A 24,720-nucleotide genomic window follows, 5' to 3' on the forward strand; every position below is an offset into this window, starting at 1 on the left:
GCCTGCTAATCAAGTAGCTACTAAAAGCGCAACACGCACTGGGGCAGGGGGTGGGAAGTGTTTCTGTAGCAGGGATTCCCAGAGGCTGCTGACTACTCCCATCATCCATAGCTGCAATGGCCTTTGACTGGGGATGATGGGCATTGTCATCAGCAACATTACAGGGAACGCTGGCGACCCTTGTAAAAATGCATATCATGTTTCTGTGCAAAACAACTTTTTCCAGTGAAACCCTTTTCTTTCATAGAGGAACAGGCAAGGGGTTTCGGAAGAAGACACATGGGAAACATTAGCACACGCTTGCAAAGTGAAATAATTAGATTTTGCTCAAAGAGCTTTGTCCCAGTATGTGAAGTTTTCCATATGTGGATTTTTCATTCAGTTAGAAAGCCTGGATAGAGAAAATCTGTTCTGAATTTCCTCCAGAAAGGGTTAGTTTTCTTCTCGTAGGCTGGCCATGCAGTGGTGACTTATTTCAATGAATCTAAGCAATATCCTAGAGCAGGGATAAGCAACCTATGGCCTGGGTACCAAAAGCGGCACACACAGTGATCCTGAGTGGCACTCACACTGATTCCTGAGAGGCTGTACCACTGAGCTTGGCAGGAGCCAGTTTTTCGGTGCTAAATTATCGTTTCCCCCTGAGTCCAGAAAGGGACCCAGGAATTTATCCACATCTTTATACAGGGGTGGGCATGTTTAGTGGCAGTTTCTCAGAAATTCTGCTTACCCAGGAATAAAGCTTAGACTGGGCATTGATTTGATTTGATTTTAAAATGGTAAACTCCCACTTTCAGTATACTTGCAAGAACCTCTAGTATGGGAAGGATGAAGTGAGATCAGCACTCCAGTCATTACCAAGTCGGAAGGCTCCAGGGATTGATGGAATAACTACAGAAATAGGGCAAGCAACAGACAAAGAATCAGTCAAGGCTCTAAGCAAACTATGCCAGCAAATTTGGAGAACGACACAATGGCCAAGAGTTTGGAAGAGGTCAGTCTACATACCCATACCAAAGCAAGGAGACGGAACAAAGGCAGAGAGATAATTGAACATACCAGCGAATTTCACCAGCCCTGTTCAGGAATTCAAAATACAGCTGGTGAATACCCACAGCGTGCCAGAAGCAGATCTGGAAACCCCGCCCCCAGCACGCCAATCACCCACCCAAAAAACATCCAGATTCTTCACTCTTGGGACATTTGTCTGAAGAGTAGATGCCCTAGGTGTGTTTGTGCTCGTTTCTATGATCAACAGGTTCGGGCAGCAGCCCAGCCTGCTGATCATGGAAACTGATGTGAACACACTTAGGACGCTCACATCTTCAGCCGAACATCCTAAGTGGGGAGAGCCAGGTGGGAGGGTGGGGTTTCGGAACCCACTTCGAGTGTGTTACACGTATTCACTAATCCGTTCCAATTTCTTTATTATAGTACTGGCCAGAAAAGAAAAATACACAAAACACAAAAGAGCAAAGTACAGACCATCTAAAATATACATATTCAAAATGTTATACATATACCCTGTTTCCCCGAAAGTAAGACCTACCCCGAAAGTAAGACCTAGCAGTATTTTCTGATATACCGCTAATTGCCCTAGTGCATTTTGAGGGGCTAAAATTAATATAAGACACTGTCTTATTTTCGGGAAAACACGGTAATACAGGCGGACATATTCAATGGATAGTGACACGTGTCCTCAGGCTGTGTTTTTGAATGCCTGGGGAGGGCTTCCGGATCACACGAAGCTGGCAAGATCTGTATTTTAATTTGTGGTGAACTTAGTGGATTAAGCTTTTTAAAAGCAATATTTACACTATGTACAACAATAATTTACTGAAAGCGAGCAAGAGAGCGCGTTTCCATGTTAGCGTGTGTTACTGGCACGTGAAACTTTAAAAAGAAATTCTTATTTAAAATATTATTTAAAAGACTTGGCACATCATTTCTGAGAGGCTGCTGACCCCTGTCTTACAGCTCTGAGTGGAGGAGAGGTCTCCCCCCCCCACCCACCGACCCCCCCCCCCACACACTCTTCAGCCCCTCCTCTGGCTGGGAGAGAAGAGTCTAAATAACCTCCTGCTTTGTACAGAAAAGTTTCCTTTCATTCCTCTTCAGCGCTGCCTCTGAAAGGAGGGTCAATGTGGTTTTGCTAACACCAAGGGGGACTGGAAGATGATGGAACTGCAGCGCATAAGCATCTTATTTTGCACTTTGGCTGTGAGCGTCTCAAGACGTAAGTAGGAGAAAAGCGATATTGTATTTTGCAGAAACTGCAACTCTCTCTCTCTCTCTCTCCTTCCTCTGTCAAATGCAAAATGCGGCTACAAAGCCATGATCTCATTTGCCTGGCATCTGCTTGCTGTTGAGGCATGCAGGTCCGTCCTGAAGTGGCTTCTATGATTCATATTGTGATTGTCCACGAAGTGTGTTGCATGATCTGATCAGGTTGGCAGGTGGAGACTGGCACTGCACCTGCAGATCTTGAGGGGGCATCTTAGGGAATGGGTGCCAACCAGATCTTCTGCCCCCCCTGCACCGTATCTGGATTGAGGTCCCCACCCACGATCCACTGGCTATTAGAGTTGCTTGGCAAGGAGTAGAGGTACTGTCTGGGGGGGGGGAATATGTGCTCATGGTGATTTTTGACAAGGTCTACACTTTAGAGATGGAGAAGAGCATGGCAGGGCTTTCCGTTCCCAATGGGTTCTTTTGCTTTGATTGTCCTGCTCATCAGCAGTGACCACAGTTGCAATGGTGTTTTAAACACTTTTAAAAGTTTCTTAAAACATCAAGAGGACTATCAAATGTTGTCTATGTCAGCAGAGGAGTGGGAATGAAAATTGGCAGGAATTTCCTCCAAAAATAACTCCATAGAGAGAGTACGACGACGTGTTCGTTGCTACCCTAACTCAGACCTTGATTCTGGGTGATAACATCTCGCCCACTCTGGCTGGCTGGCTGGCTCCAATGGTGCGTGCACACGCCTACGGTCACTTGTCACCTGGCTGGCTGAGGTGAAGGGAAGAGAGCTGGTCTTGTGGTAGCAAGCATGACTTGGTCCTTTTGCTAAGCAGGGTCCACCCTGGTTGCATTTGAATGGGAGACTTGATGTGTGAGCACTATCAGAGATTCCCCTTAGGGGATGGAGCTGCTCTGGGAAGAGCATCTAGGTCTCAAGTTCCCTCCCAGGCAACATCTCCAAGATAGGGCTGAGAGAGATTCCTGCCTGGAACCTCGGAGAAGCCACTGCCAGTCTGTGAAGACAACACTGAGCTAGATGGACCAATGGTCTGATTCAGTATATGGCAGCTTCCTAGGTTCCTTAAGCTGGCTGGCTGTAGTGACAAGGGTGATCCCCATCACCTGGCTGGCTGGCTCTGCTAGTGCACATACTCACTCACTGGGGCAGGGGTGCCAGCAGGGGGCAAATGTCACCCAGCTTGTCGGCGCCCATCCCTGCTTGGCGCCCTAGGCAGTTGCCTAGCTCACTCCGTGGGTAGCCGACCCTGATAGTTGGTAATTTCTCTTCTTTGTTACCTGGTAAGTGTACAAACATTGGCATAATGGCAACACACACAGTCTTCAACAGGATAGTGTAAGCGTCCTACCCATGTTCGAGAGCTGTGTGTGCTTCTGATTTTTGATGGTTTGTGATGGTCTTAAGCAGCGTAGAGGGGAAATGTTTGACTTACAAGCTGAAGGTTGCCGGTTCAAATCCCTGCTGGATATCGGGCACCAGTGATATAAGAAGCTCATGTCTTAAAATATTAGTAAGTTTAAAAGGTGGTGCCTTATTCTTTTTTTATCCATATGGGCATTGTAAAACACAGCTAATGTTGGAGTCTTTCAAAAGATTTAGAAGCTAATAGACACTCTGCTTCCCAGAAGAATTCCACAGAACTCAAAATCTTGCCACCCAAGCAATTGCTGTATCAGAACAATGAATGACCTTGCAGGGCCTTATAAAAAGTCCTTCCAATCTAGCACTTGTCTCCAGCAGTTGTCTCAGGAGCATTTCTCAGGATGCTCCTGAGAAACTCATACGATACAGCATGATTGTCCCTCACATCTTGTACTCAACGATAGACTGCCTTTGAGCTTGGAAGCTCAATTTTAGCGGTTGCAGCTAATAGCCTTTGCGGGACCAATCCTCCATGAACATGTTTTTAAAGCCTTCAAAGCTAGCAGTCATCACCAAATCTTATGGTTTTGAGCTAATTCTACATTGCATAAAGAAATACATTCCTTTGTTATTGGTAACCACTTTCACGAGATGACCCTGAGTTCTGTTGTTCTGTATGTGAGAGCATAATTGATCTTTTGTCAATCTCTCGATTGATTGGTTGATTGAGTGCCACCAAATTGGACTCTTTGCGACCACGTAGATAGATTCTCTCCAGGATGATCTGTCTTCATCTTGGCCTTTTAGGTCTCTCAGTGGTGCATTCATTGCTGCCATAACTGAGTCCATCCACCTTGCTGCTGGTCGTCTTTTCCTTCAACTTTCCCCAGCATTATGGACTTCTCGAGGAAGCTGGATCTTCGCATAATGTGTCCAAAGTATGATAGTCTGAGCCTGGTCATTTGTGCCTCAAGTGAAAGTTCTGGATTGATTTGTTCTATGATCCATACCATTCATGATTTTATAAAACTAGATATATAAATTTTATAAAATCATGCATGCACTATACCATGCTTTTTTTCTAAAGTAAAACTCCTCCATCTTATAATCCCGGTTTCATTTTGGACCTTTAAAATTCTAAAACTCTTCGTCTTAATGTAACTTGCAGCTAAACATAGCTGTAACACCTCCTGCTGTTACCCCAGCCTCAGCCTCTGTTGAAAGTTTTGATTATCCAGATATTTTCCACACCCAGACTGTATTGCTTAAAGCCTGAAATCCATTCCTTTTGCAAGGCTGGTTTCAAAAGCACCTCCTATAAATACTGGTTGGCTTTCCAAAGGATGGAAATATCAAATATCACTTGGAGTATCAAAGGTTTACAAATAAGTTAAAACGTTTACAGTAAAACTGTGATTTACAACTAGAGGCTTTTTAGAGTGTGCCTCATTTTAACCCTCAGGGTGCCTGGACATTTATTTTTAAAACTTCAGGTTTACCCACTGCATTTCTTAAATATATTCTTTCTTCTTTTTGAGTGTACCTCAATAAACATTATGGTTTCCAAGAGGACAGAATTGGTCTGAATTTTTACAAATGCATGTTGCCGCTTTTAACATTTCTTTTAGGCCTATAGTAAATAAACAGTCCCAGGATCTGGGACTGAAAATACAGATGGGTTTCTTAATGCTTTTCTGTACTCGCTGTCTGTTTGTTGTTATAGGAGCCCCAGAGAATTTAAGTCAGGAGGCCTTGTGCACGTCTCAGTGTACTGGTGAGTAGACAAGGGAAATTCTCAGTAATGACCCGTGAAGTAGCAATGGATATGCAAGAATTTTTACCGTGCATTTTAACTTTTTTGGATAAATAAAACGAATACAGTAGAATCTCTGATATCATCTAGTTCAGAGCTGCACAACTTCAGTCTTCCTGGGACTACACCTCCCATAATTCCTGACTATTGGCCACTGTGGCTGGGGATGATGGGAGTTGTAGTCCAAAAACAGCTGGAGGCCTGGCTGCTTGACTAACTAAGCAGGCTCTGCCCTGGTTGCATTTGAATGGGAGACTACATGTGTGAGCAGAGCACTGTAAGATATTCTCCTTAGGGGATGGAGCTGCTCTGGGAATTGGACCCAGAAAGAAACTGGTTGCCAGTGCAGCTCTTTCAGAATGGGTGTGATGTGCTCCCACCGGGCAGCTCCAGATAAAACCCTAGCTGCCGCATTTGGCACTAGCTGCAGTTTCTGGATATTCTTCAAGGGCAGCCCCACGTAGAGTGTGTTACAGTAATCCAGCCCAATTGGGTGCTATTCAAGATCAGACCATGCTGTGCAATATGGACCAATGGTCGGAGTCAATAGAAAGAGATACCCCATGTTCAGCTCTCTGGTAGTTACCAGTGCTAAAGTCTTACTTAATTCCTTAGGATTCAGTGGACCGAATCTCCCTGCGGGATCCAGATTCAGCTACCGATATTCAACTGCCACTCACACACTCCTTCAAGGAAGGGCGTACACAAAGAGTGGCACCTCCCTGGAAAGCACCGCTGTTGTCGAAGTGCTAGCCAAATGCCACAGAGTTCTAAAAGTGAGTTTGAAACCCAGGGCCACCCAGGGCATGTGTCAGGGCTTTGGGCTTGGGTCAGGGGCAAGGAGAGGTCTATGGGGTTCAGATTGGGATGAGAGGGAAAGGGTAAAGGGTGGAGAGCTGGTCTGATGGTAGTGAGTGTGAATGGTCCCCTTGGCTAAGCAGGGTCTGCCCTGGTTTGCCTTTGGCTGGGTGACACTCGTCTGAGGGCTATCGGCCACCTCCAACCTCAGAGGCAAGATGCCTCTCAATACCAGTTGCAGGGGAGCAACAGCAGCAGAGAGGGCATGCCCTCAGCTCTTGTCTGTGGGCTTCTCAGAGGCATCTGGTGGGCCACTGTATGAAGCAGGATGCTGGACTAGATGGGCCTTGGGCCTGATCCAGCAGGGCTGTTCTTATGATCTTATGTTCTTATGACTCTGTGTGAGTATTGTCTGCTGTAAGATATTCCCCTTAAGGCAGGGGTTCCCAACCTGCGGTACTGTAGATGTTGCTGAACTACAACTCCCACAATCCCAAGCTACAATTTATTGGGGATGATGGGAGTTGTGATTCAGCAACATCTGGAGTATTTATGTTTGTATTTTATATTTTAAATCAGATTTGTTTCATTTTTGGCTTAATTTTTAATTGTCATTTTATTGTATTTTTAAACTTTTGTAAACCACCTTGGGATGGTTTTCAATGAAAGGTGGTATATAAATTTAACAATAAATAAAATAAAATAAAATTAAAATAAAATTAAAAGGCTGGGAACCCCTGCCTTAGGGGATGGGGCCATGGCTCAATGGTAGAGCATCGGTTCTGCAGGTTCCATCCCCGGCAGCATCTCCTGGTAGGGCTGGGAAAGACCTCTGTCTGAAATCCTGGAGAGCTGCTGCCGGTCAGTGTAGACAATGCTGAGTTAGATGGGCCAGTGATCGGACTCAATATAAGGAACTGCTGTATGTTCCAAGAGCTACAGCTTCCAGTATAACTGACAAGGTCAGGAAAATCCTTGTCAGATTCACAAATGCTTCCTCATTTGAGGATGAGGCTGTAGCTCAGTAGTAGAGCATCTGCTTGCAGGCAGAAGGTCCCAGGTTTAATTCCTGGCAGCATCTCCAGGTAGGGCTGGGAGAGACTCCTGCCTGGAACCTTGGAGAGCTGCTGCCAGTCAGTGTAGATAAAACTGGGCTAGATGGACCAGTGGTTTGACTTGGTATAAGGGGCCTTCCTATGTCCCTATATTCCTATGTCAGCGCTTGGGTTGGGATAGGAAGAGAAGGTGTGTGAGTGTGTGCGGATTGCTGCTGTGAGGATGGTGGGTTGATTGGCCCACTGTCTCAGGCACTGGTGGGATTTAGGCCAGACGTGCCTTTTCAGTGGGAAAGTGGGACAATATTGGTCTCCGCCAGAATCTCTGGACCTGTTTACAAAACTCTGAACTGCTTCCCCATCCTGTTTCAAGCCTGTCTCCAACTGGTGTTCTTATCCCTAGCTGCGTGATGTCCAGATCAAGACGACTTTTGAATCCGGAGAGAAGCTGATCAAGGAAAATGGCAGACTAAGGTGAAAATAACATTGGGTCCAAAACTAGTTCTTTGGAGACAAAGAAAAGGTCATGTATTGCCAGGTCGCTAAGAGTCGACATCGACTTGATATCAATCAATCAATCAATCAACCAACAGATAAAGTCAAATTAATATGCTTAAAAGGCTGAGCCAGAACTGCATCTCTGGATCAGCTCCTCTCCAAACGGTGGCAAAGTTGCAAAAAAGCTGCTCTAAGCCAGCCCTTCTCAGCCACCTCCTTTTCCTTCACAGCAGCCACAACTGTGGCTGCCTCCACTTTACTCAGTGTGCCTGTACCCTCTTACCTCCTACCCATGCCACTGCCAAGCCACTGCCAAGCTAGTTATGACAAGGGGATCAGGAACAGGAAATGATGAAAGGACAGTAGAGTACAGGAGACACTCTTCATAGCATTCGTTCCTAGATGGACCACCACGCTGATCCAGCAAAGAGTTTCTTATGCACTCTTTGGTGGAAGCTCTTCCCTTCTTTCCAAATTAGGGAGTTGCCAACTGTGACTGAAGCCAGTGACAGATTTGGGCTAAGAACACCACAATGATCAAGCCAACAAAATCTCCAGGATTGCTTTCAAGAGCCACCTGAAAATGTGTTGAATGTCACATGTGAATCTGCCTTCTGTTTTACAGGGAAGCCCTGGAGCAATATCCACTCTTGTTTTGTGTTCATGACGGGAGGATTCTGAAGATCTTCCCCCAGGAGAGCGAACCGACATGGGCGCTCAACATCAAGCGAGGTATCCTCAGTGTTCTGCAGACATCATCAACAACCGCTGGCAACAGCAGTGTGGATGAGGTGAGTCATTTTGAGAATGGAAAGATGGCTTTAGTCATTGTACATTCTCGATCTGAAAGGCTGGGTAAGGCAGTAGGCCAACTGGACATTTAACCAGGATTGGTAATCTGAGATACAGGTGTGGAGGGAGGCTGGCACCTGACCCCGCACCCTGCGTCTGACGTCAGATGCAGGGGGCTGGCTAGGGTGGGGTGTCTGGGGCCACGAGGCGTGAAAGAAGACCCCCCCCTGCACAGGATGGAGAACGTGAGCTCCTGAGGATCATGGGCATTGTGCAGAAGTGGGTCTGGACCAGTGTTCCTTCTAACAGGGATTCCCAGATGTTGTTGACTACAACTCCCAAAATCCCCAGCTGCAATGGCTTTTGCTTGGGGATTCTGGGAGCTGTAGTCAACAACATTTGGGAATCCCTGTTAGAGGGAACACTGGTCTGGACCCTGGTTCTGAGTGACCTCTGGACCAGTCCATTGTTTCAAAGCTAGCACTCTCCCCTCCTCCTGACCCATTCCATGCACTTCATTTTGAGTCGTGAGTTTGAATTTGGCACCAAGGAAAAGAATTCACATTGGTTGTTTTCGGCCTATTACTAGGTGGATGTCTTGGGGGAATGTCCAACCAGTTATCAGTGGAGAAGATCTATCCTTTTGAAGAGGAAAGATTTAAATCAATGTTCCCATCACTTTTCTGGATTTACTGCCTTGAGGTCTGTTGCTCTGCCTGGTGCATCAGTAAGTACTTGGGTGCTACTCATTTCTTTATTTCCCTCTAGAGCAGGCCTGCTCAGCTTAGATCCCCCAGCTGTTTTTGGACTAAAGTGTGCCGTTGAGTCGGTGTTGACTCCTGGCGACCACTGAGCCCTGTGGTTGTCTTTGGTAGGATACAGGAGAGGTTTACCATTGCCATCTCCCGCGCAGTAAGAGATGATGCCTTTCAGCATCTTCCTATGTCGCTGCTGCCTGGTCTAGGTGTTTTCCATACCAGCGGGGATTCGAACCGGCAACCTCTGGCTTGCTAGTCAAGTCATTTCCCTGCTGCACCATTAGGTGGCTACAACTCCCATAATCCCCAGCCACAGTGGCCAATAGCAAGGGATTATGGGAATTGTATGATGTGCACGAATAGAAAACCACAATTCAATTCAAGTTCGAATCCAAACATGTTGTTTGATTCGAACATGAATCGAATTAGCCCCAAACAGGCCAATTCAGTTCGAATTGATTTGTTTCGAAGTCGAATCACTTGAATCAGACACATGCAAGTCAAATCAATTCAAATTCAAATCGATTCACACATCCCTACTGTGCATTTTGGGGTGCGGAATGTGCGGGCCCTCTGGGGAACAGGGTGTAGGATTACATCTTGTATTCTGACCCTAGGTGCATTTATGTAGATGCTGTTCTGGGGTACAACGTCCTTGAAGGCAGATTGCCTGCACAGCGCTCCTGAGGCTATTTCTTGAATTCCAGCCTCTTCTGCAAGAAAGCACCGCTTTCGGAAAACAAAGCAGTCTACAAATCCGCCCTGAATGGCCCCGACACAATCCTTCAGTGTGCATCTCAGCCAGCATTGACCGAAATAAAGACTAGATTTCAAAACCCGCTGCCAAAGTCTTGTCTTTCTGTTTCAGTCCCAGCAACAGCTCCTGTCATCGAACCTTGAATGTGTTCAGAGGTTTGACGAAACGATCCTGGCAGAAGCCAAATGTACCGAATACCATCTCATTGCCCCTTTGGCAACCAAGGGCAGAGGCGGAGTGAAGACACAGACCCAGACAGCAATGAAGCTCTTTCGGGTGGAAGTGGACTTTTCCTTTGAGAGAGGTGTGCCTGCCAAATTCTCCCCGCAGTGCCAAATTAAAGGGAAGACTCTGATCTGCTTTTGGCTTGAAGGATGGGACTTCTTTACATAGGAACAGAGAAAGCTGCATGTATTAATTCACATTTATATCCTGCTCTTCTTCCAAGGAGCCCAGAGTAGTGTACGTGGTTATGTTTATCCTCATAACACCCCTATAAGGTAGGCTAAGCTGAGAGAGGAGTGACTGGCCCAGAGAGTCGCCCATTGAATTTCATGCCTGAAGGAGGATTTGAGCGCAGGTCTCTCCAATCCTAGTCCAACACTCTAACCACTGCACCACATGTCTTTATATAAATTCATAAATTTAGGACGGACCAGAGGGGGTACTTTTTCGCACAACTCATAATTAATGGAATTTTCTGCCATGGGATGTGGTGATGGCCACCAGCTTGGATGGCTTTAAAAGGGGTTTAGACAAATTCATGGAGGATGGGTCTATCAATGGCTACTAGCCTGGTTGCTATAGACCACCTCCAGCCTCAGAGGCAAGATGCCTCTGAATACCAGTTGCAAGGGAGCAACAGCAGGAGAGAGGGCATGCCCTTACCTCTTGCTTGTGGGCTTCCCAGAGGCATCTGGTGGGCCACTGTGTGAAACTGGATGCTGGACTAAATAGGCTTTGGACCTGATCCAGCAGGGCTGTTCTTAAGATACTTTGCAGCTGTCTTCTAAACTGTGGCGTCCAAGATCACATGCCTGTTTTTTTCATGCTAATCATGAAGTACTGCTTTAAATTCTGCAGTGGACACTAAGAACATCTATGAGAGCACCCTGCTGTATGAACAAGAAAACACAGCAAGATGGTCCAGAGAGGAGGAGGTGGCTGAAACTCTGCAGAGGCTGTGTATGAAACCTAGTGTGAATTCAGAGGTAACTTTTTGTCATTTAATTAGTTTCATGTAATTATTAAAACTATTTATTCACTGGTTTGCCACATTTGGTCATGAGCCTCTACTGGGGCATGATCCGGGCCATGCAGTGGCCCGTTGTGCAGGTGTGGCGGCCTCCCAAATGGCCTCCCAAATGGCCACTGCACCGAGGGGGAAAGGCCAAAGAGCGGCCGAAGAGTGGCCAATTTCTTAAATAAGGGAGGCCGGCAGGGGGAGGGGGAACCTCCATGGTCACCTCCTGCCTGCAACCTCGTACAACTCCCCCAGAGGCGGTAAGGGTAAAATAATAATATTAAAATTTAATTTAAAAGCCTTTGTGAACCCCTCATGGGGTTCAGTCCGGGATCAAACCGGGATCGAACTGAAGGGTTGGACCCCGAACAGTTGAATCGAAGCGGTTCAACATCGAACACGTTCAACATCAAACCTCTTTGCACGTCCCTAGCTCAGAGTAGACAATAACAAGTGAGGTAGACCCATGGTATATGACAGCTTCCTTATAGTATTCTCCATGGTATAAGGCATGGTTTGGTATAAGTAGGGCTGCCATATTCTGGCTCTCCAAATCCAGGTGCCTAATTTGCATATTATGTAAATTGGCTTGAATATAATTTTTGAGCAGAGTAGTGACTGCATGTTTTGCTCCAGAACTCTGCTTCTACAAGGGCTAGAGCTTAGCTTTTTCTTTTTCTTTTTGTAAATGAAAGCTAGAATCCGGGCGAATCTGGGTGGACTAAGCAATCTGGGTGAGATGCTTAAAATCTGGGTGAAACCCAGAATTCGGTGGGACATGGCAAATCTAGGTATAAGGCAGCTTTCTTTGTAAGCTTTCTACTGACAGTCTCAAGTGGAGCAGCCCAACTACAGGTTGGCCACCTCAATGAGAACTCGGTCAACCCTGTCCCACATTTGTCCTGGGCCCTGTTCCCCTGGGCTGAGGCCTCCCCTGGCTGAAGCTGGTTGTCCTGGGCCCAGCCCAGCCCTGGCTGAAGTAGTCTACTGTTGACAAAAGGTTTCCTCCCTGGCTTCTCCAAGACAGGGCTGAGAGAGATTCCTGCCTGCGACCTTGGAGAAGCCGCTGCCAGTCTGTGAAGACAATACTGAGCTAGATAGACCAATGGTCTGACTCAGTATATGGCAGTTCCCATCTCTAAGCTGCCACTGTGTCCTTTTAAAACTTTTTTTTCAATGAAACACTCTTTTAAAAAAGGAACAAGCATTTTCAAGTTGCATCAGATATACAGGAACAAAAAATAGAGCATTTTCAGGCATTTCACTTTGAAATCCACCATCAACTGTATTCACTAGTTAATATTCACATAAAAGAAACGAGGATAGCAAGAAGGTCCGAATGATAATACATTTTGCCCATTGTTTAATTTATGCCTTGTCAATATAGTATATAAATATCAGAATTGTAAGGGATACCTTCTTACCAGAGGAGTATTGAACTAAACCTTTCAGGTCTTGAATATGGGAGTTTACTTTTGTCTATGTTATTGGGGAAGGGTATCTGTCTCTCAGGAAAATGGCCTCGGTATGTTGAGTTCATGGGTCTCCCTTGTCTTGTGGAAGGAAGGGATTGCTTTAAGTTTCTCCATAGTATCGGACTGTCATTTCAGTTTGCGAAGGAGCTAAGGCTATTCTCCCATGGTAACTTGACTGCTTTAAAGAGAGGATTATTCATTATGCGTGTTGTAGTATTGAACAGGCTATCTACTGTGTGTGGAATTCTCTGCTCTGTGTAGGCTTCCTTTATATGGGTATAGTATCTGTATTATACTCCCAGATCCAACACCACCCCCTTTCCTCCCTATCTGCATCTCCCCAACCACTAACATGCCCTCTGGTCCAGGAAGAGGCTGATGGGAAATGTCCACAGCATCGCCTGGGAAACCACTTCTTAAAGCGCGATGCATAGTCGTATTTGTCCACCGTATTGTTTGGACTGTGAATAAGGCAAGATTATGCGCTCCATTCAGGCAACAAAAACAAGGAAAAAGAGAGAAGGGGAAAAATCCTGCCCATTCCCATAGAAAGTGGAGGAGGAAAAGGTTGTCACTCACCGGGGAGCTTTATAGAGTCGTTTGACATGCCTTTATGTGAACAGATTGAATATCAATGCGGATGCAGATTAACTAAATGGACCGTTAAGCAAGCAAAAGTTTTGGGTGGGATGGGGAAATGGGAGGAAGGAAGCTGTCCAAAGGAAAGATAGGAGAGGGTGTCTGCTTTTGGAGATGGATTGTCTGATGGGCTGACAGTCTGAGAGAATAAAGCCGTGCAAAGCAACAGTTTGAATTCCCATCTACTGTGTTATCCTTTCTGTCTGAAAGAAATGTTGCTATCCTTATGGACGCATAACTGGATTATCTGGAGAAAGGGAGTAACCTAGATATGTTGGTTTCACAAAAATCGGGGGGGGGGGACTTGAGGGGGGGAAACCCCAAACTTCCCCAATGTAACTCAATGGAGCAGAACGTTCACAAACTCAGAGGACACTTAACAGACAACCAGGTGAGCGGAGCTCATGGGACTCAGTGGTGAGGGGTGGAAGAAGGACTTGAACAAAAAGAGTAGGAAATTTCTGAGCTTGAAGAATGCTCCCTCAAGACAGCCACAACTTTTGCTTCTGAGGGGGAAAGGTGCTTAAAACGTTCCCAATGCTCAGGCAATGCATGCACACCGGGGAAATACTGCAATGTTTTGTTGCAGGTCCATACTTGTGATTAATGTATTTGGCTGTAAAGCCAGCCACAGCCTCAAAGGCTCAGGGGGAGTAAGAAAACTCACATGCTCAACACACCAAAACACAAGAGCACATGAAGTTAAGTCCTTGTTTATCATCATACTGCTATGAGTTTGGGGAGTTAGTTGGCTGGTCGTTTCTTTGGAAGTTAGTCATTATTAATAATTCTGAATGACCTCCATCCTGGAGAAGGATTACATTTGGGGGAAGACTCCTGCACAAAACTTTGGAGAGCTTCTGCCAGTTAGTGTAGGCAATACTGAGCTAGGTGGACCAATGATCTGACTCAGTATAAAGCTGCTTCCTACGTACCTATGACCAATTTATTAAAAAGGTGTCCTTTCCTTAATTGGAGAGCATATTTTTAATCAACTGAAATGCTTTAATGGATTGATTTGACTGATCAGCCATGGAGTTCTCAAATGTGGGTCCCCAGATGTTGGACTACAACTGCCATCATCCCCAGCCACAGTGGTCAGAGGTCATGGGTGATGTAGTCCAACAACACCTCTGAGAACCCCTGGATTAACTGAGCAAACACAGCAGCCCTAGTTTGAAGGTCTGGGTTTCGGGCCCTGAAGCTCTCTGGAATTCTGTAGGATCCCATGTGTGCTAAGTGTTTTCCTCCTGAAGGCGGCCTCTTCAGTCAGCAGCCTGCCCCTTTACAGAATGCTCACTGTCTGCAGAAAAGGAGAGCTCAAGAGTCACTTCCAAAAACAACAAAATGTGAGTCTGATCAGCAGCCAGCCCTGGATGCTGCAAGCTCCACGGAGGAGTTTTCCTTAAAGAAGCAGCCTCTTTGTAAGGAAGTGGGGGGAGCGCTTCCTGTGATTAATTACATCGTGAACAGTTTTGCTTTGTTCTGTGTTTGCAGATTCTAGATTGTTGCCTTTCATATTTATATGCTTTTGGTAGGCTTGTACAGCTTTAATAGAGTCGCCATGCCCCCCCAAATTCCGAGCTTCACCCAGATTTTAAGCATCTCACCCAGATTGCTTATCCCACCCGGATTTGCCCGGATTTCAGCTTTCATTTTTTTAAAAAAGGAAAAAAATGGAGGGGGGAAGCCAAGCTCTAGCCCTCGTAGAAGTGGAGTTATGGAGCAAAACATGCAGTCACTATTCGGCTCAAAAACTATTTTCAAGGCGGTTGATATAATATGCAACTTAGGCACCCAGATTTGGAAAGCCAGAATATGACAACCTTAAGCTTAAAAAAAATGTCAGATCTGATCCTACTGGATCTACCGTAACATAGAAATTGTCAGGGGGGCCAATGTGGCCCCTCAAAATTGTCGGGTTATATCTGGAAGCTATTGGTCTGCTCCTTAAACCCATTTTAGATTTGGACACAAGTTCTGTCCACTGACTCATCCCGCCCCAGTTTCCTACAACAGTAGCTTTGTCAGATAAGCTTTTCCGCAAGTTTTCTGCAAGGCTTTACTAAAAATTTGAAGTTGGCCAGAAAAACCTGCCCAAAGATAGACGTTCAGGGAGGAGAGCTGGTCTTGTGGTAGCCAGCATGACTTGTCCCCTTAGCTAAGCAGGGTCCACCCTGGTTGCATATGAAAGGGAGACTAGAAGTATGAGTACTATAAGATATTCCCCTCTGGGGATGGAGCTGCCACTCTGGGAAGAGCAGAAGGTCCCAAGTTCCCTCCCTGGCAGCATCTCCAAGATAGGGCTGAGAGAGACTCTGGCCTGCAGCCTTGGAGAAGCCGCTGCCAGTCTGTGAAGACAATACTGAGCTAGATGGACCTATGGTTTGACTCAGTATATGGCAGCTTCCTATGTTCCTATGAGGTATAAAAATGTGATAGATAGATAGATTTAGGGCAGGGCTGTTCAACTTCAGCCCTCCAGCTGTATTTTCACTACAACTCCCATCAGAGATGTTCTTAACCCTGAACTTCCGGGCCAAAGTCTAGGGCCTCCACACCCCCTGGGCCCCACCCCAAATCCACTTTAGTCTGTCACGGGTGGTGTGGTTGCTTTGCCACAGGCCTGCACTGCACCAGGCGGCCAAGCGTGACTGTGGCCTGTGCCGAGTGACCTCTGACTTCCATAATCCCCAGCCAGTGCATTCTGAACAGTGGCACATAGCTAAGGATTCAGAGGCACGATGCCTCTCAATACCAGTTGGAGGGGAGCAACAGCAGGAGAGAGGGAATGCCCATACCTCTTGGCTGTGGGCTTCCCAGAGGCATCTGGTGGGCCACTGTGGGAAACAGGTTGCTGGACTAGATGGGCCTCCTTGGGCCTGATCCAGCAGGGCTGTTCTTATGTTCTTATAAAAATGTGCTGCAGCTTCTCCTCCTCTCTTCCTAGTCCACAGACCTCTTCATGACGTTGGTCTTTGAGCTTCAGCATCTCACTTCCGATGCTTTAATGAGCCTGTGGCGCAGAACTTCGATCGAGTGCAAAGACAACTGGTAAGGCTAAAAGTGGCTGTCCTTGGGATGCCTGAAGGCTGAGAGCACCTGTGGCAGCACCGGTCAATGTGCAGTTCTCCTCCAGAGGTTTCTGAACTACAACTCCCATCATCCCCAGCTGTAATAAATTGTGGCTAGGGGTGATGGGAGTTGTGGTTCAGCAACATCTGGAGATCCACACGTTGCCTACCCCTGTGTTAATTTGTTCCCATTGCTTCCATAAAGTTGAGAGCGGAGGGCTCAGACATGCCAGAATGGTCCCCCTCAGTAGCATACCAAGGTCAGAAAGGGCCTGTGTTCCATAAACAAACATTGGATCCCCCTCTTTTTGCGGCACCAGAGGCACCGCCGAAATTTTTGAGAACGCTTCATGAATGTCTTCCACTCACAACTCGCCACTCACCACCACCACCACATTTGCTGCTCTCCTTCCAGCCTCCTCTCTCTTCCTCTTCTTTCTCCTCCTCCGTTTCTTCCTCCCTTTTCCTCCTCCTCCTGTTGAGAGTTGCCCATTACCTTCCCCAGCTGGCTTGAGCAGCAGTAAGTGACTGGATCAGATCTTTCCTCTCTCGTTCACTTGAGAGAGGAAACAGCCAGTCCAGCCACTTACCCCTGCATGAGTCAGCTGGGAAATAGTGGGCATGCATGCATCCTGATGCCCATGTGCTGCGTGGGGTTGGCATCAGGGCTCATGCATGGCTGCCATTCCCAGCCAGCTCGTGCAGGAGTAAGTGCCTGGATTGGCTCTTTCCTCTCTCGAGCAAACAAGAAAGGAAAGCACCAGTCCAGCTGCTTCCTGCGACCTGAGCCGGCTGGGAAATAGCAGCAGGTGGACAGCCGGAGGAGAAGGAAGAGGAAGAGCCATGTTCTCTGGGAAATGGTGGAAGAGGAGGGATAGCCGTGATGGAGCCAATGGTGGAGGAGGAAGAGGGAAGGGGAGGGATATGGAAGGGGAGGGGATGGAAATGGAAGGGAGATAAGAAGAGAGGGAGATGGGAGGGAGATGGAGAGGGAGGGGATGGAGGAGGAAGAGTCAGTGGTGGTGGAGGAAGAGGGAAGAGGAGGGGATGGAAATGGAAGGGAGATAGAAGAGATGGAGATGGAGATGGAGGGGAGGGGATGGAGGAGGAAGAATCAATGGTGGTGGAGGAAGAGCTGTGTTCTCTGGGAAATGGTGGTGGGCAGGTGGCATGGGGGGAAGGGGGAATGACAGGTGAGGGCTCCTCGGTGGCCCCTCTCTTTGGGTGGCCCATGCTCTTAGAACATGTCTGAGCATGTCTGCCCAATTAGAGTTATGCCCCTGGTCACCTCCTAGTGACAGCACTCACCTGGCCAGACATTTATGGCATGCGGATGTGCACAAGTTCAAATCTCAATAAGCTCTTAGTTTCGTGAAGAGCTTTTATTTTCCGTTAAATCGCTCCAGCCTTTTAGAAAGAGGAGGTGATTAATTTGCTTGTCTTAAAAAAAAAAAAAGACTGGCTTCTTGCACTGTAATCGAACATACCTGCTTTCCTCCTTTTGATCTAGGCAACCGCTCCTGGACGCTCTCCCCTCCTGTGCAACCGAAGCCTGTGTTGTCCTAATGAAAGAGATGATTGTTTCTGGAGAAGTGGAAGAAGACAAAATTGAATCATTCTTTTGGTCGCTCTCCTTCATTCCTGAGCCCACAGCAGGCATGATTGATGTACTGGCTGTAAGCAGGAAAGTTAATCAATTCATGTTAGCCTCACTTGATCATTCATGTATGCAGAAACACTCAAGTTCTGTTCAGACATTATGCTGTACTTCATACAGGTTTTTGAGTCCGAGTTCATGTATTTGTGCAAATGACTGTACATTCGTTCATTTGAAAAAGGAACCTGGGTACAGATCCACTGAAATTCAGGGCTCAGATAGGAAGTAGCCTACTATAGATGTGTTAGACATAACAGTGTTGTTCTCATGACTGGACAAAGCTGGGTAGGAGTGGGTTAACCCAGCTACAGAGGCTTGTGTGGAGCCTTGGGACCTGCTCCTACCCAGCGCCTGCCTAATTGGGTAACCCAGTTTTGGGACCCAGGCATTACGCTCTGGTGATAAAGTTCAGCCCAAGAGATTATCTAGAGACATTCAGTCGAGTTAAAACAAATAAAAACAAATAAAGATTTAGTAAGAAACTAAAACATCACATACTGAGAGTCATTGAACAACATACATAAACAGACACTAGCCTTCAACAGCTGAACAGTTCTGACTCTTAACTGACCGAGACAGTCCTATTACCATCTCATCATGCCTCTAGTGGCCAGAAGAGGTTACTGTGGTGCTAAAAGCAATCCTTTAGAATTCTCACTTTTAACAGTTCGGACCTTTTTCATTTAGAAATAAGGTGGTTAAGGGGGTATTACATGTTGGAGGTGTACAAATTTATACATGATGTGGATTAAGTGGAATGAGATAAGTATTTCTCCCTCTTTCATAATATTAGAACCTGGGAATAACCATTGAAGCTAAATGCTGGAAAATTCAGGACAGACAAAAGAAAGTGCTTCTTTAACTATGGCCACATTCGCACATAATGGGGGACTGGAGTTGCAGGGGGCAGAGGTTTCCCTACTGTTAGGTCCAAACACGTGCAACTCTGGTCCCGTTCCTTCCACAACCCGAGGTTTCGCTCTAGAGACCCTAATTTGTACCCTCAGTTTGTAGTGAGTTTCGGAGCTCAAAACCAGGGTTCCACGGAGCCCCTGGTTCATCCTGATGCATCGCTGGAGGCTGCATTCAGCTGGACTGGAGTTGAAGGAGGAAGCTCCTCCCGCTCTCCTTGTGGGATTGGCTGTGCAAGCTAGAAGGAAGCTCACTCAGTCCATTCCTGCTCCTCTCTGCAATCTCACTGACTGCAAAGAGGACACTCTCGATTCCGTCCTAATGCAGACAGGAGAGCAGGGGTGTGGGGTGGGAGCCCACATTACATGTGAATGCAGCCTATGTGTAGTTAAACTATAGAATTCACTGCTGCCAGATGTGTTGATGCTCACCAGTCTAGATGGCTTTAAAAAGAACTTAGACAAATTGATGGAGGGGAGGGCTATCAATGACTACCAGCCTTGGTAGTTGTATACTTCCATCAGAATTGGAGGTGGTAGGACTCTGAACAGCAGGTGTTAGGAAACACCAATGGGAGGGAGTGCTTGCAGGCTTCCCGGATGCACCACCACCAGTTGGCCACTGCAAGAAGCAGGATGCTGGACTAGATGGACCTTTGGTCTGATCCAGCAGGACTTTTCTTATGTTCCACTCTACAACAAAAGATAGCAGCAGATGTAGAAGTCCTGCATTGGCCATTTCTTCTGCAGACAATGAGATGAGTTATTCTTGCATTTTCTTATCTCTGTACCTTTGATGTACTATAGGACCAGGAAGCTGACAGGACTGGATGGGTTAAAAAATGCCCAACGTCAAACACTTTGCCTTTTAATTTAGGAACTTTCAACCCTTTTTCTGTGTTTTTTGGTTTTCCAGTCTTTGCTCCAGTTACCAAGTGGAAGACAGAGCGCCTTTTTAGGAATCTCTTCCCTGGTGCATCACTTCTGCGCCGTGAGAAATGACTGTGACCAGGAGCCTGCGGTGTGGGGAATAATGAAGATTCTAGAAGGATACTTGGGACGAACATGTATCGTGCACGAATCAGAGGAGAATCGCCAGGTAGACGATTCTGAAGCCATGTGCAGAATCAGCTTTGGTGTTCACTTTGTCATCATGAACCATTCAGCTTAGAGCAGTGTCAGGATGCCATGGTGGTCCCACAACAACAGCAATGGGCTAACTGAGCAAAGAGGCACCTTCTGAAGTGGTGATTCTCTTTACTGAGCAGGGGGAGAAGAACTGGCCCTATCCATCCCCAGCACCGCACCCCTCCAGTGACTGTTGCTGGTGTCTGTTTTCTGTTTCTTTTTCAGATTGTGAGCCCTTTGGGGACAGGGAGCCATCTGATTGATAGATAGATAGATTGATTGATTGATTGATATATACGTAAACCACTTTGGGAACCTTGGAGGAACAGCTATCCCGCCGCTTTGCCACCACGTGTGGAGGAACAGCTTTCTCCCTAACCCTTTCCCACTGCCACCAAGCAGAGTTATTTATTTATTTATTTATTTTGTATGGCTGACTCCACTGCAACAGCCCTTCAAAAATTTCCCAAACCCACAACTCTAGCAGTGTGGAAAGGCTTTATAGGTGTGGGGTGGAGACACATCAACAAGCCTCTAATTTTAATATAACCAGAAAATTTACTTTTTGAAAAATTGGTTCAATTAAAACAATTCTTTTGCAGGGGGGCGGGGAATACAAACTCAAAACAGTTACTTACAGAGCAGGTCTGAGGAAAATAAAAAGCTGGATAACTGCAATCACTACCTGTCTCTGTACTGGTCCCTACTGAAGGTCCTCTGTACTTTCTGCCTTCAGCTTCTGGTTTGCTGGACAGTTCCTTGTTCTGGTTACAGCACAGGTCTGGGGCTCAATCCAGCCTGGATAAGTAAATAAAATAAAATAAACAAACAAACCTGAATCTGCTTCCTTGTAAATTCAACCTGTTGCATCTCGTCCCGCCCTCGGGAGCAACAGAGAAAAAGCCTGCTTCTTTTTTCATCGTATTCATCTTGACTTTGGGTTTTCAGGTGGAGCTCGTTTTAAGAGCAATTGGAAATGCAGGCCTGGCAGCCGCACGCCTGACCCCCGTCTTGAGTTCCTGCGCCCAGCTGAAAAGCAACCCTGTGGGGATTCGACTGGCTGCTGTCGAAGCCTTCCGGCGCATTCCTTGTGCGGCAAATGTAGGTGGTGGGAACTTGCTGTGATACTGGTCGGTAGCGTGTTGGGTGGCATGTGTAAAAACACAGAGGACGTATGCTGGGGCAGTGGACAGCGACGGGGCTGATGGTGGGAGATTCAAGGTCCAGCCCCTTGCTCAGTTGGGGAGGCCATTGGTTAGCCTTGAAGCAAAGCGCTGGATCTCAGCCTAACCACCTGCTGGGGTTGAAGAAGCACCAAGTTCTAAACTTTGCTTTTATTTATGTGATGTCTTTTAGCCTTTTAGCATGTGTTTTCGTGTTTGTTTTAGTGTGTTAGTGTGTGTTTTAGTGTTTTAGTGTTTTAGTGTTTTAGTGTTTTAGTGTTTCAGTGTTTTAGTGTTTTAGTGTTTTAGTGTTTTAGTGTTTGTTTTAGTGTTTTAGTGTTTCAGTGTTTCAGTGTTTTAGTGTTTTAGTGTTTCAGTGTTTCAGTGTTTTAGTGTTTTAGTGTTTTAGTTTAGTTTTAAATTTTTAATTTTTGTGTGTCTCCCAGATAACTATTATTATGGGGGCAGCCAACGACTAAAGTTGTTGTTGTTGTTACATGCCCCTCTCCTCCCCAACCAGTGTTTAATTAAAACACAGGCTGTGCGGGGGGGGGGGGGGGAGCCCAGGCAGCCAGCGTTTCTATATGATTCTATATGTAACTCAACCTGCTAAACTGTTCCTTTCTCTCTTTTTGCTTGTTTGTTTTAGCGCACTGTATTAGTCCACCTGTATCAAACCTACAATGAAGATGTAGAAATAAGAATTGCTTCTTATCTTATGGCCATGAACTGTCCAGGAGGCGAATTATTTAGCCAAATTAAATGGACTTTGCAGGAGGAGAAGTCTAGTCAAGGTAAGGAAGCCACCACTGAAATACTCAGCCTTTCCTTATATTCTACACACCCCTTGTTGCCTTCATGACTTGTTTGCGACCTTTCTGGAAGCATCTGCTTGGTCCTGTAGGAAGCAGGATGCTGGTCTAGATGGACCCTTCGTCGCATAACCGTGATGGTGGTCTGTACGTTCGTACCTGCTACCTCTGGGACTGTAATCATTCATGTCTATGAAGCCCGGAACTGTTATTTTGATGTACATTACCTGTTTCTTGCCTGCTTTCAGTGGGTTCTTTTGTCTGGAGTCATCTCTCTCAGCTCTTGGAGACCAATGATCCCCTGAAACAGCATCTTAAGAATGCCCTTCCTGATGAGATCCTTAGCAAAGAGTTTGATGGGGAGACATGGAAGTTTTCTTCCTATTCGGACGTCACTTTACATTCAGGTTGGTTTATTGTGGTGTTTATATACCTTATGGGCATCATATTTATCTGAATCCAAAACTAAGTTTCCCCCCCAGGTTCTTTGATGTTAAAAATCGGGGGGTCCTCTTAAATCCAGAGTCCTCTTCCTTTTGGGTAAATATGGATATAATTTGTATTTATTTTTAAAGGGCTTGTCTTAAATTCAGAGTAATCTTGTATTCAGAGTCATCTTTGGGAGATTTGACTGTTGCCCCCATGCATTGCTTTCCTTCTTCATCAGTCTCTAAGGATGTCTGAAGTCATTGAAACTGGAGAGAATCTCTTGTGTGTGTCTTCACTCTGTGCTGAAGCAGTAAACATGGTGTTTGGGCTGTACCACTTCAGACTGCAGGTTAAGGCTTTATGAGTATCGGGGGGAAATCCCTGCACATAGGAAGTTAGATTTCAGGGCAAAAAGATTTTAGTCTTCTATGTGCAATAATGTTTGAAAATAGAGAGAGGAGAATTCCCTCTTGCTAGCCCTCACTCACAGTGATGTGGTACAGCTCAGACACAGGTTTTCATCCTTCATGAGGACTAGGCCCCTGACTGACCTTGTGCTTGAAATATTACCTTGCAGCAGCAGCAAGTGCAAATGTGGAGGGCAGGCTCATCTTTTCACCTGCATCTTTTATCCCAAGGACGATAGCAACCAACTTGACCATCCATGTGCTGGGACGGGCTATCAATCTCTTGGAGGCAAGTAACTGAAAAAGATTTAGCAGCCAATTCCTGAGCAGATTAAGAGGCTCATTTGCACCATCCTCATCTGGGTAGGAAGAACACCCAGTCAGGGCAGAAGAACTGGGTGCATGCCTGGAAAAAAATTGGAAAGAAATGGGGGAAAGCCATTTTCCCCAGGGGGAAAAAAACCGAAAGAAAGAAAAACACTGTTGTTTCCCATGGTTGTTGGTGGTTTTTTGTGTTTTTTTAACAAGCCTTCACTAGGAATGTGCACAAAATTTGACCAAATCTGATTTGAATTTGGAACCATTGAATAGAGTGGAGTTTCGTTTGAATTGATTCAAATTTGGTTGAATTTGAATAGAATTCGGCTGAATTCGAATCGATTCAAAGGAATCTCCATTCTATTCAATGGTTCTAAATTGAAAAGATTCAAATTTGATTCAGATTCAAATAAAATTTGGCTGTGCACATCCCTGGCCTTCACATCTCTATGCATGCCCAATTGTGAGAATTCCAGGAATCAGTTGTAATCCAGAATTCTAGTAAGCAGTTGTGAGAATTCCAGTAATCAAAGTAGGAGGAGGAAAGAGTGATTGTGTAGGAGGTAGGAGCTGGGTCAGATGCGCCCTACCTAGATTCTCTCTCCTGCAATGTTCCCTCTAACAGGGATTCCCAGATGTTGTTGACCACAACTCCCAGCATCCTTAGCTGCAACAGCCTTTGCTTGAGGATTAGGGGAGTTGTAGTCAATAACATCTGGGAATCCCTGTTACAGGGAACACTGCTCCCCAGCATTTTACAAGGTGGATGAAATGCCGTAGTACCCAGCTCCTGACTCCCACCTGATCATTCTCTGTTCCGCCTACCAAGTATCTCCTTTCTCACAGCTATACAATCTCCTTAATAGCAATGATGGTGATGATAATTGAAAAACTGTTGTTTCTCAGCTTGTTGTAAGACTGGAGAACATGGAAGATGCTGTGCAGAAATTCTTTGGCTTCCATCCGGTCCAAAGCACTAAAGCAAGGCGTTCCCAACCGGAACCTCCCCTAGAGATGACACGGAAGACCCAGCGGCATAAGCGGGCATCCAAGAGACACAGCCTTGGGAATCATCTCCCTTCTAAAGAGAGCAAGCCCAAGCTGAGAGGGGGAAGGCAGAGCTGCCCAAATGGACACTACAGCGAGATGAGTGAGTTAGTGAAAAAGGTAACTCAGCCGGTGGCATGGGTTGGTCTCTGCTCTGAATTCCGGATGGCTTAGCATCCCGGAGAACCATTCATCCCTTGCAAGAAGTGTTTTGTGTCCAGTCCTTACTCCCAGGGAAGTAGCTGTGACCGACAGGGATGACCCCAGAGGGGTGGCAGTGAGTTCAGGAAACAGGGAGAGGGAGTGGCAAGAAGCAGAGGC

The 24,720-nt window shown here is 46.2% G+C and overlaps 1 protein-coding gene across 1 annotated transcript in view; it reads left to right on the forward strand.

Moving 5' to 3' along the window:
• Positions 1–2,175: 2,175 nt before the first annotated feature.
• The window catches only part of LOC128336575 (uncharacterized), a 90,613-nt gene continuing 68,068 nt past the window's right edge, over positions 2,176–24,720 (forward strand). Inside the window, exons 1-15 of the mRNA XM_053276452.1 lie at positions 2,176–2,236; positions 5,349–5,399; positions 6,054–6,214; positions 7,695–7,765; positions 8,415–8,580; positions 10,208–10,400; positions 11,180–11,307; positions 16,404–16,507; positions 18,038–18,203; positions 20,012–20,194; positions 21,172–21,324; positions 22,036–22,180; positions 22,447–22,605; positions 23,205–23,323; positions 24,259–24,519. Coding sequence (XP_053132427.1) covers positions 2,176–2,236; positions 5,349–5,399; positions 6,054–6,214; positions 7,695–7,765; positions 8,415–8,580; positions 10,208–10,400; positions 11,180–11,307; positions 16,404–16,507; positions 18,038–18,203; positions 20,012–20,194; positions 21,172–21,324; positions 22,036–22,180; positions 22,447–22,605; positions 23,205–23,323; positions 24,259–24,519 — 2,121 coding nt within the window. The remainder of the gene's footprint in view (positions 2,237–5,348; positions 5,400–6,053; positions 6,215–7,694; positions 7,766–8,414; positions 8,581–10,207; positions 10,401–11,179; positions 11,308–16,403; positions 16,508–18,037; positions 18,204–20,011; positions 20,195–21,171; positions 21,325–22,035; positions 22,181–22,446; positions 22,606–23,204; positions 23,324–24,258; positions 24,520–24,720) is intronic.

Source organism: Hemicordylus capensis, chromosome 13 (assembly GCF_027244095.1).
Source record: "Hemicordylus capensis ecotype Gifberg chromosome 13, rHemCap1.1.pri, whole genome shotgun sequence".
Taxonomy (NCBI): Eukaryota; Metazoa; Chordata; class Lepidosauria; order Squamata; family Cordylidae; genus Hemicordylus; species Hemicordylus capensis.